Source organism: Pygocentrus nattereri, chromosome 5, assembly GCF_015220715.1.
Source record: "Pygocentrus nattereri isolate fPygNat1 chromosome 5, fPygNat1.pri, whole genome shotgun sequence".
Taxonomy (NCBI): domain Eukaryota; kingdom Metazoa; phylum Chordata; class Actinopteri; order Characiformes; family Serrasalmidae; genus Pygocentrus; species Pygocentrus nattereri.
This window is the reverse complement of record NC_051215.1, coordinates 36,769,863-36,786,293: the sequence shown is the minus strand read 5'-3', so window position 1 is coordinate 36,786,293 and position 16,431 is coordinate 36,769,863. Positions and strand designations below refer to the sequence as shown.

At 38.0% G+C, this 16,431-nt stretch overlaps 1 protein-coding gene across 1 annotated transcript in view; it reads left to right on the top strand.

Annotated features, from left to right (window-relative positions):
- hpse2 (heparanase 2) overlaps positions 1–14,524 on the top strand; it is a 58,936-nt gene extending 44,412 nt beyond the window's left edge. Inside the window, exons 10-12 of the mRNA XM_017724354.1 lie at positions 1,396–1,541; positions 3,820–3,966; positions 12,664–14,524. Of these exons, the coding sequence (XP_017579843.1) occupies positions 1,396–1,541; positions 3,820–3,966; positions 12,664–12,826 (456 nt within the window). The 3' untranslated portion in view covers positions 12,827–14,524. The remainder of the gene's footprint in view (positions 1–1,395; positions 1,542–3,819; positions 3,967–12,663) is intronic.
- Positions 14,525–16,431: the final 1,907 nt, after the last annotated feature.

Below are 16,431 nucleotides of genomic sequence, written 5' to 3'. Positions count from 1 at the left end.
ACGTTTAATGTAAGTCAATGGAACCAAGTCAATATATATATATATAAACATCACAGTATTTCATCTATGTCAATAAGAGACTGGGAAAATCTTCAAACATGTATGTGTGAATGTATGATTTCCATATTCTAATGCATAGATTTTAGCAGGCAACTGTACAAAGAGACTGTCCTTCTGCTAAGACATTTTCCCCCAGCAACTATAGCAGATCCTGTATAGTATTTGCTGCCTGAGCAAATTAAGCTAAAGCTTCCCTGAAAAAGAAGCCTTTAAATGTTGCCATATGCAGGATTGCATGGGAACTTCCTGATGCACACATGCTGTTCCAAATTCTTTCAATTAGGTGTTGAATTCAGGAACTGATGAGAAGACTTAAGCTAAATCTACTGTAGTCATGAGAATGACTGACAAAGTTTGGTTCTTTTTACACAATGAATATTTTTTAACATTTCTAATTAATGCTCTGTACGCCATGTGATGAACTCTCAGCTGTACTGTCTATTTGGAAGACCATGTCTTAGTTTGATTACAGATGTTAAGAGGAAGCACGCTTTTCATTCTGTACTGTGGCTTCTGAAACTAGATTCGTAAGACAAAAGTTTCCTAATTTAACGTGAAAATAGTGATTTTTGGTTTGTTATGGGTTTGGATAATTGTTGACAAATGTGATTGGTAATACAAATAATCAGAGGAATTACTGGAAAAGCATTTTTTTTACATTATTTCCTGCATTAATAGTTCAATGGCAGAAACACATTTAAGTGGGTGGAGAATATGCCCTTAGATGTTTTGTTGCATGAGCACGAAAACAGAATTTTTTTTCTCATTGATACTGAACAGCAAACATTCATAATGTAGCCTAGGACCCAGTCGAGCATTTTGTTCTGGTCAAAGAAGAAATGCTTTTCTTCTTAGTTGTTCCTCGGTTACAAAAGGAAAGGGCTCCAAATAATATCTTTAGTAATATTTCTCCAATTGGGCTTCCAAGAAAGTGTCTCTTTCAATTAAAGGCTGAGGCATGGGTGGGCTTCTTTAACCACAGGATAAAAGAGCACAGATCTCCTGCAGTCCCTGCAGCAGAGGAGACTGATATGCGAAACGTACATTACAGCTGTGATTCTCCATTTATTTTTCACACATTTCAACTTTAATTTCAGGCAAATGTTTCACTCTTACCACACTAAAATTAAAACTCTTTGTTTCTGCCCTTCGTATTTGAACCAGAATGGTCATGCATGAGAATCATTTTTCTTCAGCAGTAGTGACCCATGCTAACACCCCAACAAGGCAGTATATATTAACCTTACATATGTGTTGACGTGCCCTAGACTCAGTAAATTGATCCAGTAGAGCCTTTTCTGTAACATGTGCAATGTGTGTGTATTGATGTTGCAGGATTACTGGCTGTCTCTGCTCTTTAAGCGCCTCGTGGGCCCCAGGGTGCTGGCAGTACATGTTGCTGGGCTCCAGAGGAAGCCACGCCCAGGAAAAGTGATCAGAGACAAGTTGCGCATCTATGCACACTGCACCAGCTTCCACAAGTAGGTTTTTTAGTGTGTCCCTCGTAAATACACATAAAAGTTACTGAAAAGTAAAGATAAATTGTATGTTAGTAGCATAGTGCGCACAGTTTTATACACTGAACTCCATGCAGCAAGAGCAAAGCCTAACAGGTGTCGCAGTCACTGCATGACACCTACCTTTGTAAACGTTTGAGAGCATGAGCAATTAGTGTCTATTTGGCAGGGATTGTCATCATATGCCACATTCAGCGTTATTTGAGAGCACTGCCCAGAGTGTCTAACACTGTTGTTCATATCTGCTTATGCTCAAGCACATAAATTACTGACTCCACACACTCACTCTTCCAGAGTGACTAGCCATAAAATTTAACAAGTATCAATTATCAAGTATGCAGGGGCCCTTTCTACTGTCACAGTGTTGCTGAAAGGCAGGGATTTCTTTGGCAGGGGAGAGCAGAGTAAGGGGACAAAAGGAGGGTCTGTCTCCAGACCAGATACAAATGCCACCATGCCCTTTGATGGTTATCGTTTACTCTCAGGATGATGTGCACAGGGCTTGCTGGCTTGTCAGCAGCAGTGTAGGCTTACGCACCAAAGTCCTGCCTAAGCTCAGTTACAGCCTGTCTTAGTGCAGCTCCTCCTGGCCTCTAGCCTGAGCTTCTTATAGTCTCATCCAGAGCTGAAGCGTAACCTGCACAACATATTGAACTATGAAAAGGTGTAAAGAAAGGTATTTTGCTTTTCCCCTAATTCTCCCCTCATAATTCTGTTCTCCCCTAAAATCAAAAATGCATTTACAGCATCACGACAAAAGCATTTACAACATCAGTTTACATTCTCTGCTAATAAGTTCAGAGAACATGGATTGTGAGGGTAATGGCCTTGATTAGTAGGTAAGAAGCTAGCAGGCCCCTAGATACTGTTTTATGGCCATGAAATGATTGGATGTGAGTTGCGCCTATCAGGTTGCAGACAAAATCCTGAGGGCATAGACAGCATTGCAAAACCTAATTGAAGCAGTATAAAGGAGAAAAACTTTAAGGCTTTCATTTTAAGGCTTTTTTCAACAGCTCACAATAATGTGCACAGTCCCTGCATATTTGATTGAGTCTTTTCAACTTTTTAAATTAAAGTGGCTTGGAAAATGATTACTAGATTTAACTTTTTAATAGAGCACTGTTTACATCCCTTTTCTTCATATTGTGAGGTTTGCATTCTATTAGTGCTTGGAATGACTGGTCAAGCAAGGCACATACTTTTTTTTTCAACTGAGCCGACTCATCAGAACAGCCTTATCCAAAACAGGCCCCTATTTTTTCACTTCCATGCACCAAAGGCAGTGTGATTTGTGCTATCCACATTTTGCCTGAACCATTCGCTGACATCAAACAAAATATTGAATGTTTATATTCCCCATGAAAATGCTTGAGAAGTACATTGTTTCAAAGTCTTGGGCAGTGTTTATCTGTTTGTCTGATCTAATGCAGTCGAATGGAAAATATCTGCCTAAGTTACCAAACTCTATTAAAACTGAGACACCACATACGTATCACATGAGGATTGTTTTCCTTTTGTTTCTTGGCCTTTTTCAAGTTTGCTTTAGTTCCACAAGCTCTCTTCACTGTATGCCAAGGTGTAAAGACTCACATGGATGGGAGGCCAGGATGGCTGTGCTCAGAGAGATTACTAACAGGCCTGTCTTACAAAAGCCAAGCTCTGACCTGTTCGCTTGCTCCTCTGCAACATGTGGTATTCACTACAGCTGTGTTGTTCTTGCCTTTACACTGTAGCTCTTATTGGATTTTATCATGTTTGCCTTATCGCTTTGCCAGATATTTATCTTTGTGTAATATCCCCAAAGTCTGTTTTTCAGCAGTTTTAACTCAAACTGCAGTGCTCATGTTGAATAGTCGCTGTAACATAAGCACTATCATATGCCATATGCAAACCCGTCGATCCTCAGGTTTAATGTGATAGGGATTTTCATAGTTAACTAAGATTTTCTGCTCTTAGCCACTTTTCACCTCTCCTCTTTCCTTCGAGATAAAACACATGAAATGCAATTTCATTTGGCTGCATATTTAAAATGGCTTAAATAAAGTACAAGAGGAATACTGTATATGTAAGAGTAGATTTTTTTCTAAACACATTTATTAATGTGCTGCTTCATCAGTTGTTTTCTAATCATATCATAATATCATTTATTTTGGGTTACTGGGGGAGGAGTAAATACTTGTTTAAACATCTTACATGCATTTCATTAATTAGTTGACTTTTGTCTTGCCATTCTCTACAGTCACAATTATGTCAGAGGATCTATAACAATCTACATCATCAATCTGCATCGGTCACGAAAGAAAATAAAGCTGGCTGGGACTTTACGAAATAAAACAGTTCACCAATACCTGTTACAGCCTTTTGGAGCAGATGGCCTTCACTCCAAGTAAGTGCATTGTCACCCTTTTAGATAAAAAAAACATGGATTTCAAATATATAAATGATCTTTTCATGCAGTACATAAAGCATATGATGAATGATTTGGAATATACAATACCATGTGCTTTGCTGCAATAATGGGGGAAAGTTATTTTTAGGTTCTACACTCATTGTAGATCTTGTGTTAATCAATCTCTGCAGTTCAGTTCATTTACACATTTTTGCTTGAGACTGTGACCGAAAGTTGGTTTCTGAGTTTACTGAAACAATCCATAAAGATCATGAAGCTGCTGTTTCCCCCCAAACAGATTGACTTAGAGTGAGTTGAGATACCGTATGCCTCACGCTGTGTGGCCAATAAGAACATCCTAGAAACACAGAGCTCAATTAATTGTTTTTTAACAAAATATCTAGCTGTGCCTCCTTTACCCAGCATTGACCTAACAAGCTAAATAGCAAGAGAAAAAAACACTGGGAGAAAGACCTGGGTTACAACAACATAGAATACAGTCTGTTTATCCCCTCAAATCAGTTAAATGGGCTATAAGGGTACAGCTGAGACAAACAAGCCTACATAAGCCTACATAATTGGTGTGTATGTTTTTTCCTTGTGAATCCTTTTGATCTTGTGAATGTGCACAAACATGCAAATTACGCAAAAACCCCACTCAGATTTGAGTCTTTCTTGCCTAAACTTGTGTCACTGGGGCTTCAGTGAGCAGAAATTGAACCTATATGGTGGTCTTTAGAGCTGTTGCAACCTTCTCGGTAAGCTAATGCTTGCTTGTAATGCTAATGAGGACAGTATAGCAGGAGTACCTAAGCTAACGGCAACAGCATAGGTCAGCTCCCTCAGATTTAAGCCTTTATCCTCCACATGTGGGTCAGTGAGGCTTCAGTGAGCTGGAATTTACCTGTGCCCGTGGTGTATGTAGTTGCTAGTAGGCTAATCTTCTGCAGTAGCTTCCTACATGCTACTAGGACTGCTGTACAGCATGTCTGACAGTTTAATACACAGATGTGCAATGTAAATTTGACACCACTTAATTATTTTAGCTAATAGCACTTTGTGAAATACCAGCATCATTAGCACTACATGCTAGCATTAAGTAGGCAAGAAGGCTACAACAGCTCTATAAAAATGGATGGACAGCTGTAAATTTGAGATCACAACTCTTGTAGCTACTTCATTTGCTAGAACAAAATGAGTGACTTGGTTTTTAAACATGTTCTCCCTTCCCCAGAACTGATTCCAGGTGAGTGGTGCAAATGTCCAGGCAATACTGGAACTCATTGCTAGTACTGTTGTAAAGCCAAGAACAAAACATTGCCATCAAAATGGACTATAAATTTGGATTAGCATAATAACTGTGTCTTGGCTTATTGAAACTGAACACAAACTGACTGTGCAGTGATAAGTAACTTGCCTTAGGAGCTGCTGGCAACAGTTTGACCAGTTTTTAAATGTTTTTGACATTCTCTGTGTCATGTAGAATTCTGGGATGCAGTAGACCATCCTTGCATAAGACCTGTTATTGATATTTAAGTGTAGGGTTATAGTGCTATATAATATAAGTACATAGTGAAGAAAAACATATTTAGCAAAGATAAGTGTGATGACACCATTTCTTAAACTGGATCTGACTAAAACTGTTTCTTTTAATTGAAAAATCTGTCAAAAAGTGCTGAAAGAGTGCAGTGTAGTCAAACCACATGGTGATGAAATCAAATGAACAGAAGTCACAATGTTGGCCTCTTTTTTGGCATATACATTTTCCAGTAAAACAAGAAATAATAGAAAAGAATGTTCTGAAGAAGGTTCACTAATTATATCTAAGAGTGCAATCCATCATACAGGCCTTTATGAAAACAAAGCAATTACTTCTTTTGAAAGATATTTTAGCATGTTCAAACTGTAATCAATTTACCATAATATTTATCAAGAAAACATAATGCATGCTTTATTTTTTTTTCTTTTGGAGCATTTTTTAAAGTTTTCATACAGTACAAAATCTTCTATATTCCATTATAGCACTAAGTTAATTGCAGAGTTCTTTCAGAGTAAACATTGTGTAATTTTGATACCTGCCCTTAATTTTTCTGTTTTAAACTGGTCCCTGTAGTCATTAGATTAATTAACCCAGTTCCCCTTCAACACATTTTTCTGTGCAGTAAGTAATGGCAAAATATGCAGGGTATTTATCTCTTTTGAAATGCCCAAAGCTCCATATGGGCTGAATCAGTGCCTCCCAAACCAAATTGAGCGAGTAACATATACACGCAGACTATAAAGTTACTCATGACACATTCCGGTGCTAAAATCCTCTGCAACGCATATGCAGGCAAATTAAATGTTCATTTTGTGGGGTCACACTTGAACACACTCAGACTTCACAGACTTGCTCTTCTGGGTGACAGAGACAGTCATTTCTGTATTTTTCCTAGCGGTAATGTTCCCTGCAATCTGTACTAAATCTTTTTTTTTTCTTTGTTTTACTTTGGCATATTCCTCCTGTTCAAAATACAACTTTTTAAATGTTGTTTGAGGTGTAGTTTAAGAAGAGAATATATATTAAAGGTCAAACATGTGAGTTGGGAAAGTACCTTTCTTTGGTCTAGTATCCTGGATGATGCTGGAATGACAGTGTGTCTGAGACAGCTGTCATAAGAAATCATATAATAAAATGTGACTATCAGTTAGCCGGAAACATGCAACATACGCAGGCAACAGTGGCCAAGATAGTAATTTAAGCATCACCGGGTGGAATTTTTTGAGCAAAGCAGCAGCAGTCCAGCAGTAACTTTCTCACATGCTGGAGATCCAGGTTCAGGTTCAATTAGTCAGTTCGTCATTAGCCCCCTTAGTTTATATATATGTATATATATATATATATATATATATATATATATATATATATACCCCCTTCAGAAACAGTAAATAACCCACTACGAACATAGTGTAAGAAACTGTAATGAAACAGTTTTTATATTCCTGTTTACACAAGAAAACTCTTTCAGTGGGGTGAAATGATCTAAACATTATCCATATCATATGCAAATCATTCTAGAATAGTCTAGCCAGTCACCTCAGAATTTATAGGGACCATGCCAATTGAACTAAATTGTGCTGTTTATGTGATCATGTCTTAATTAGTCTAGCAGTTGTACTGTCAAATCATTGGACAGCATGTAAATATAATTACTGTGTTTACTGAATTCTCCTGTGGCTTACTAAATATAATGTGATTTGATTAGCATGTTTAACCTGATTGCTAGCTTTATGTGCTTATTGAACAGTCTATTTACATTAATTAATTTGGATGGCCATAAGAAGTATGACCTGGGACCCATGGCGTGATCCTTTTCCTGCTTCTAATCAAATTTATGTACATATACTCAGTCCTGTGAAAAAGTTTTAGGCATCTGAGAAAATGGTAATTATTGTGTGGGTAACATTTATTTGTTAAAAAAATAAATACAAATAACATTACTACAATAACTAGTCATTTTATATATGTCAATCTATTCCTTTATCCATTTCCAAACCTCTCCTTCTGGCAGTCTTGTAATATTTGTTATTATCCAATATCTGGATTGGGTAATCATTTATTCATTGTGTTAAATAGTGTTCAGAGATACAATGTCCGCAGTGAAATCCACCATTTTGAGTTTAAAATAGGTCACCTACAAGATTTGCACAGATCCGAGGGGAAATGTTTGGTGGGGGTAGTGTGGGGGTAGTTGGTGGGTCTGATGAACAACAACAGTACAAGTTCAGAAAGACTTGTTTAGCTTTGCTGGACTGCATTTCTTCCTCACTCTGCGAAGACCCACTTCTACGCTGCCTCTGATAAGATTGGCTCTGACCCTAATATTCATACCATAACCATCCAAAGTGAACCATCTTTTTCCTAAACAAAGGCAATGAGTTCTAGCCAATCAGAGGCAGAGAAGGACGGATCTTCATGGAATGTTGGTGGAAAAGGCCTCAGTATGTATCTCTTCATTCTTGTAAGCTAAGATTATTAATAACAGTCAGAGCTGTCAGGCACTATACGCTCACTACGCAGGTTGTGTAGGGCCTGCAAATTACGCAAAGGCCCTGCCTCTCTCTCATGTCAAAGAAGAGAGAAAGAAGTGGAACTATCCACCTGTTCACTAAAAAAGAAAAAAATAACATGAAAATGAATGGTGAAAACCTTTTGTGTTTTTTCTCTCAAAGTTTGATGTCAGCAAATAACAATAATGTATAGCAAATAAAAGTTTATGTGCTGCATTTGTTAAATGCCAACAAACAACATTGTTACAAACTGTAGTTTGGAAAAGATAACCATGTTGCCCTTAAACATGTGTTCATATGCACATACACAAAATGAAACTCACAGTTTGTAGCAGCAGCAGCCTCTGTGGAGACCAGACAGTGTATGGCCACAATGGCACACCTTTTATAGGCATACATCATTTTAAACAAGAATAATGATTATTGTTTAGATAGTAGTTTAGTTAGCCCTGCGATGGACTGGCGACCCATCCAGGGTGTATCCTGCCTTCCGCCCGAAGACTGCTGGGATAGGCTCCAGCACCCCCCCGCGACCCTGACGGAGAAGCGGCTTAGAAAATGGATGGATGGATGGATAGTAGTTTAGTTAGTAGTCAAGTACAGCATCAGTACATGTCAAATATATCTGTAATAATGCAAAATGGAAAGCAGTGAACTAGGACTATTTTTTAATTAATGAATATAAAATGTTGATTAGCTGGGCATATTGGGCAATATGGATGCACATCTCTCAGTTTACTCTAAACATTTAGTATAAACAGTATTATATATTTGAAAAGGTATGCAAGAAAATCTGGGGAGTCAGTTTGAATGGACCTGATGCCGCTGATAAAATCAAAATAGTGTTTTCTGTCCTTTTAAATACTGTTTGTGTAGGACCTCTCTGTTCTATATAGGCCTACGTATTCTTAGAGTGACAGATGGAGCAAGCTGTTTTAAATGAGGGAGAATTTTAGTGGTGTAACTGTGTGGCAACTGCAAATTGTTTATATGGCTTAAGGGTCAGGTAAGAGGGCCACAGTTTTGCTTGGGGCCACAAAGATGTCAGTACCAGCTCTGATAACAGTGATCAATAATGTTAAATAAAGGTATGGCAGTTGTGTGTTGGTCAGCATAGCTGACTTCGCTAGGTAGACAGTTAGCTTAGGCGAGCTAGCCAGCTATATAGTCCACAGTTTTTCATAGGTGATGTCTCCTCAGTTTCAAAATTTAAAAAGGGAGCTGACACAGAATGGTATATGGGTATTTTGGTTCATTCTCTATCCACACAATGTTCTCACCTCTTTTTTAAAATCAACTGTTCCTTGTGGTTTACTTTTTTAATGGAGTTATGACATAACTGAAGTTTGAGGAAAGACCACGCCTAAACTCCTACTTAATTCTAGCTTCCTATAAATACCAGCCCTTCACTCCTCCTACTTGTGATTTTGCACCCCACCTCCTCCCCTTTCTCCTCAACCTTGTCCACACCTGCAATTGATCTTTAATTGGGGGGGGGTCGGCCTTCTCATGACCCACAGAAGCCGTACCAAACTCTAGCCAAAAATTCCTTCCAGTTCCTCTCCTCTCATTGTCTCACTTACGAAGGTGTGGTCTGCATTCACAAACTGTTACTGTTTGTTTGGTTGCATCTATTCTGATAATATATGGTCTTGTTACAGAGCTAAATGGTTTTAAACTATGTTTTTAGGTGCCTATCACTTTAGCACAGTACTGTATATTTATATATGTGAGGACCGACTGAGAGTATTGTGGATACTGAGTCCCTAGAGAGTTATGAAACGAATGATTAAGAGTAAGTCAGTTTTTTATAGGCTGAGAAGGGTGTGGCTTGATCTTAATCCTTCAGCCACTGCTGCTACTTTATTGGAAAGAGTTATGTGGAACATGAGATGCCTATTTAGGAGCTGTGTTTTATGGAAATCAAATGTCAACATCCCACCATTCTCAAGAAAAATGTGTCAGAAATCTAGATTTATTTCTTGGCCATTTCTCTGAATGACAGGGGGGGACCATCACCATTTTGTCAGATGGTATTATTGAATGTGTTAACAAGTAAGTCTTTACAGGCTGCATGCAGTCAAGCAGGGAAACATACATGACAGAGATAGAGTGTCATGTAATAGAGAGGTCCAGCAGGGTCACATCAACACATCCTGTTGCCAGGAAAAGAAAGTTAAACATCTCCTTAAAAGGCCTACGTTCATGTCATGTTTCCTTTTACAGGCCATTGTTGGATACAGTTGTCACTGGTGGCTGATGATTTTTCTGTTAGTAGCTCTGTGTAATGCCATTTGTAATGAGAACACCATGAAGCTATACAGAGTATATATAGTGTTAAAAGATTTGTGCAATAGCAACTTAAATATGTCTGCTACAAATGGAAAATTTGTTATAACACTAGCTGTCATTAGCAGTTCAGCTGATAATGGTATGAGTGCATAGTCATCCCAAAGACAGAGTTGATTGTATCAGACAGAGGGGCTAACCATTCTAATCCATGGTTACAAAGTTTTCACAAATAGTAAAACAAGATTTTAAGATAAAAAGACAATAAATAAAAAGCACATTAATGGTACCTAAAACAACCTGAAACATTAAAAATGTGAACACAACAAAAATGCACAATTAAGCAGGATACCTATGATCATAGCTCTAGCTACAGAATACACATGGGCTTTAAGCAGTCTCTTAAAAGAGGTCATGGCATCAAAGAGTCTAATATCAAGGAGAAGATTGTTCCAAAGATTTGATGCTGAGCAGCAAATGCACAGTTCCCCCCTTTGCTTCAATTTCATTTTTGGAACAGCTAAAAGTCTTAAATAGAGGACCTTAAAAACCTGACACTTGTACAGGGCTAATTTACTAATATATTTAGGAGTTTCACCATGTAAATGCTAGTAAGTAAGCACCAGAAATTTGAAATCCATAAAAAAATTACTAGCAGCCAGTATAGAGAGGCACACCGAAGACCTGCAGCTGCATTTTAGACTAACTGAAGCCGAGCCAGAGCTCCTTGACTAAGGCAAGTAAATGAGGCATTACAATAGTCCAAGTGAGATGACACAAACACATGAATAGTCCTCTCTTTGTCCTGAAAGGACAAAACGCATTTACATTTTGTTAAGTCTAATACATTTCTGCATGCACAATTAATTCAGTATTATTTTATGTTGTTTGAGCAAAATGAGCTTTCCAACATAAATATATAAAAATATGTGCATCAAAACAAATGGTTTAGTATTTTCCAGTGTAAAAGACATTGTGTCAGACATTGGTAAATTTATTTTTGGCCATAATGTAGAATAGCAAATACCATGATGTAAAAAGTTCCAAAATGAAAATTATTTTAAATTTAAAGGGTAAATATTTTTATTTTGGGAAGCTTAGTTGTAACGATGTGTGTATATATATAAAAAAAAGGTCTTTCATTTTCTTTCCATATTTACTTTTTCTACAAGGCTGGCAACAATAATCTGTCCATCTCTGAAGTAGGTGAATGCAGAAATATCCATGTATTCACAAACTTTGTCCTTGTGCTTGTGGTATGTGATCGCAAAGTACACAGAGCAGACTGTTGGCTCCATTTTGCTGTTTGAGTACCCTGCAGGCTTTTGTCTTGTCAGTGCAGTCTCTCTCACACACATGCCTACATCTGTAACCGGGAGCTGCTCCAGCCCCAGCATATGGAACCATTAGGAGACTTTGATTTAATTTACATCATATCTTAAGGAAATGCAGACACAACCTTTTGTCCAGGCCTTAAGTGAAGTGCCACATACAGTATGCTTACATACCTTTCAACTCGCAAGTATGAATCCTTCTCATGGAGAGAGGTGATTGTGAAGACGATTGGTTGTTGGCGTAGCTTCTGAAGCTTGCAATGTCACACTGCATCACCACATAGCCTGCAGCAGGATTCCAGGGGGATTCCAGGCCCCTGGGCAATATGCAGGCTCAGAACAATTCCAGTTTCCAGATCATTTCAATCTGTGGTATCACAAGGTGGAACGAGATGATCAAATCAATCTCTTATCTGGCAGCAAAGCCTAGGAGGTGGATAATCTCAGCACAGTGGAAAAAGGTCAAAAAGGCTTTTTTTTAATCTAAGACTGAGCTTATTGGAACTTGTGTAATTACAAAACTGTGTAAGAAATATAACTAGAATCAGCATAAAAACTAGACATATCATTAGCCTAAATTTATTTATTTGTTTGTTTGCCTGATTGTTTGTCATACTCTTTTTGTTTCTTTTCAAATTGCATCATGCTACCGTGGCGCCACCCAGTGGATCAACAAAGCAATAATTAATTTATAATATTAAATCACAGCACTTGCTGCTCAGCACTGAAGGAATCTAGATGCAAATTCCAGCTGTGTCTGCTTTTTGTGAGAAGTTTTTTTATGCTGGACCAGTTACTTTATTGATGACATTTGAATATTACTATTGTTTATTCAGCTGTAGATCCAAGGCTAGTCAACACATTTCATTTTTTCTCCTTTTTTTGAGGAAAGCAGTATCATTTCCAGCCATGGTCTCAGTTCTCAGTTCTCATATCACATTAATGGGCTGCTTTCCATAACTCTGTATGAATCAGATCAGTGTGCTAAAGTTTTGACCCTTGCTTTCTCTGTGCTCTACAGATCTGTGCAGTTGAATGGAGAGCCCTTGGCCATGGTAGACAGTGACACATTCCCGGAGTTAAAACCACGGACACTCAGAGCAGGGCGGACAATAGCTATGCCACCCATTTCTATTGGCTTCTACGTCATCAAGAATATCAATGCCTATGCCTGTCGAAGATAATATACACTCAGACCTCAGACAATAAAGCGCAATGCACCAGACCACTGTGGCACTCCTGATGCCTCCTTGTTCTGTTGCAGCCCTACACAGAGACACTGAAAGGAATGCCCTTCATGCAAGCAAGGGTTGCACTGACTACCTTTCAAAAGCATTGCTTGTTTTCTTATTGTTCTGCAAGACTAACTGGACAAGTCTTGGAGTTTTTCCCATACTGTTATTTTTGCAATGAACTAAGGTCATGTCCCTTTAGTTTGTACTGTTTCTTTTTCTCTATTTTGGGGAATGTCAGGAGAGGACACATCTTTGATCAGTCCATTGTTTATTTTGTCTAGATAGCTTAGAGGATAATCTAAGATCAACTCTAGATAAAATTCAAAAGTCTGTGACAATGCTTGCTAACACTAGTTGTGTACTAGGTTAGCTGTGGGAGATGGTACACAGTCTCCTTACACCTCTCTGTATGTGCTCCTTCCTTATGTTCTTTTATGGAACACTAAGCCAGTAGGAAAAAAGGAAGGCTTAGCTGTGGGCAAAAAGCCAGGTTCTCTATCCATTATCTCAGTGCAGTAAATCAAATCTCAGCATCTTAATCCTTGCCATCATAACTTATAGACTTTTATAAACTAAAAAACTTTCACCTTTTAACCCACCCCTCAAAAGATAAAAGTAAAGTAAAAAGAAAAAAACCTGCTAGTGTTCAAGTTTTTCTTTTCACCTATTGAATACTGTAGCCTGAACTGTAGGGAAGTAATGTCACTGATGTACATTTTTCACTAGCCCAGTATCATTATATCATTATTATTATATTTTATAGTGTTTGAAAACCTATACTGTACATATTTAACTGAATCTAAAATGTCTATGTGATCCACTATCATCAGGCACAATGCATGTCAGTTGTTTTACAAATAGCTAAATTTTGAGGCAGGGTAGTATTTTTTTTCTTCCACCTTCAACCTCAATAGGCTCACTGAGAGCTAGGAATAACAAAAAATGTGACAATGGAAAAAGTGTTTTCCATTTGTGTGGAGCTGTAGAAATAAGTAAAAGTTGCGTGTCATGTAGTCATTTTGTAGCTTACACTATTGGTTCTACACTTGCACGTGTTGTTACACACATATGGTACATTGCTTTTTGCCACAGCACTGTAAGCCTGTGTTCCAACTGAGCTACCTAATCTCAGGCTCATGTAAAAAATCTCTATTAGAACTGTACCCTGCACTACCTTATAGAGTATATTGTGTAGACAAATGTACAGTCAATCCTTTGTGCTGCTAGGTGTATGGTGAATACTAAGCTTGATAAGTAGCAAATTGTTTTGAATAGTTTTGAGCATAATTGTTCTGTGTACATAGGTTTGTCATAGATTTGTAGGTGTGTACTTATATGTTCTTTGCATATATTATTTATAAAAGCTATATATGTGTATATATTCCTGCTGAAGGAAAACCTTTGACTTTTTTAGGTCAATTAACTGTTTATCAGTCAGTTCCTTCTGCATATGACAGAGCCCTTAACCAAGACTAGTGGGGACTTATTTTTGGCAATGAAAATGTAGTTGTCAGAATGAATACCTGTCCACATGTATAATACAGGATTATACGTTGTATGGAGTACTTTACAATCTGATGCTAAAATGTTGAGATAGATGATCTAACTGTAATTACAACTGTCTTAAGTAAATGAAAGGGAAAGTCATGGTTTACTTTAGAGTTTTGAGTAATATCTAAGCTTATGTACTATGTGTCATCATAACACTTGAAAGTTGGATGCATACATACAAGCATCTTATCTGAAGATATACTTTGGCTGAAAGCCAAATTTTATTCATATTATGTGCTCTTTAGGTGGATGATAATCTCTGAGTATTTCCATGAGGGATATTTGAGTAGCATGTACAAGTACTCAGAGGATACATAGCATACTAAGATCTATCTGAGCACAGCCTGGTTCAGTGCATTTTTTGGGAGAGTTTGTCCTAAGTCAATTTCAGGGCAAACATCTTTCCTCTATGAATGTGTTTATTGTTTATTTGGAGTTGTTAATATTTTCTACATTGCCAGAGCATTATTTTATTGCAGGATATGTTTGTGATTTAATATTATTTTTTGCCTAAAATATATTTACAATAATAAAATTAACATAGAAAAAGAGTCATGTGTTCCTATATGACTAAAATCTACAGCAGTTCTTCATGATGAATGCAAGAGGTACAGGTGTTTTTGGAGCTCTGAGCTTAACGTGCCTCCTGGTTAGATAATTTGATATTATTGTTACTATCATCAAGTTTTTCATGAACATACATGTGAACACCTGACAAGACAAATCAAAGTTATGTCTGAGTGAAAGCAAAAGCTAGCCTCAGAAAGTGTTTAAAAGCAGGTTGAATGCTAGGCATAGATGTGCTCTGGTTAGCCAAAGGGGCTGAATGAGTGCAGCACAGTGTTAGAGCACATGTTGAGAAGTGCAAGGTGAGGGGATGAAAGGACTAGGGGAGCCTCGTGATTTATACCTGGGCCCAAACACAAAAGAATGCCAGAAATAAATTGTGACAGAAAAGGCAATGCAATACCAAGGCATAGAGCTTTACGTCCCATCAGGTTGGAGAAGCAGATCAACTGACAAGCCTTCAAAGGGTGCCGGCCGGGTCTCCAGCCTAGCACTGGAGAGATCACAAAGGGAAGGAGGCAGCTCGGCCAGCCAGGGGTTGCAGAGCACACATCAGCAGATGTTCCTCTTCGCAGCAGCTGGGACCAGGCTTTGTTGTGGGGTGGGAGAGCATTGTGTTGTCAGGGCAGTGTTGTGAAGCAGCCAATGATGGAAACCATTTGCAACCAAGCATAACGCCATCCAAAAGAGGTTAGGAGTAATTGGAAATAGGAGAGTGTCTATGCCAAGCTCCATGTCTGTCTTTTCAAAAAAGATACATGCTGAAGTATTAGACAGCCTAGTTAAAGTTGTTTGATGACCAGAAACAATATTAGTCATAAGGCAACCAGAACGTTTATCATCATTCCTCAAGGGTGAAGTCATCTTGACATTTTTAGGTGCACTTTTATTGTAGTAAGTAGTTCCACTCTAACTCTCAGTATTTTTCTGTCTCTTTTACTATGTCTCTTTAGCTCAAACACAGCCCTATATAGCATATTCAGGGCCCTCTATGTAATACATAATGCAGATGACTGAATTATTTACATAAATATCAGCATTGTGCTCTACTGTGAATTTCAGGAAACATGTCTCCATTTCACATATGGTTCATCTTAAATGAGTTAACTTGGTCCATTTATAAACACAGTCCTGGCTCATTCACACTTGGGTTTGTTTGGTAAGGAGCCACAAGAACTGACATGACCCAGAAGCCCTTTATGAGCATATTTTATCATTCAAAGATATTTATCTACATTTAAACCATGGAGCATACTTCAAGGACATGTATTTTGAAAGCTGAGTAAACACAAAGTTGAAAACACCAAAACATAAAAACATGCAGAGTTTACAGAGAAATTTTGAAGCTTCACGGGAAACTGGTGAGGGAAGGATGCAGAGCCAGAGTAAGAACGCATAGACTCATAGAGTCATATGACAAACAGGCAAATGTCCAT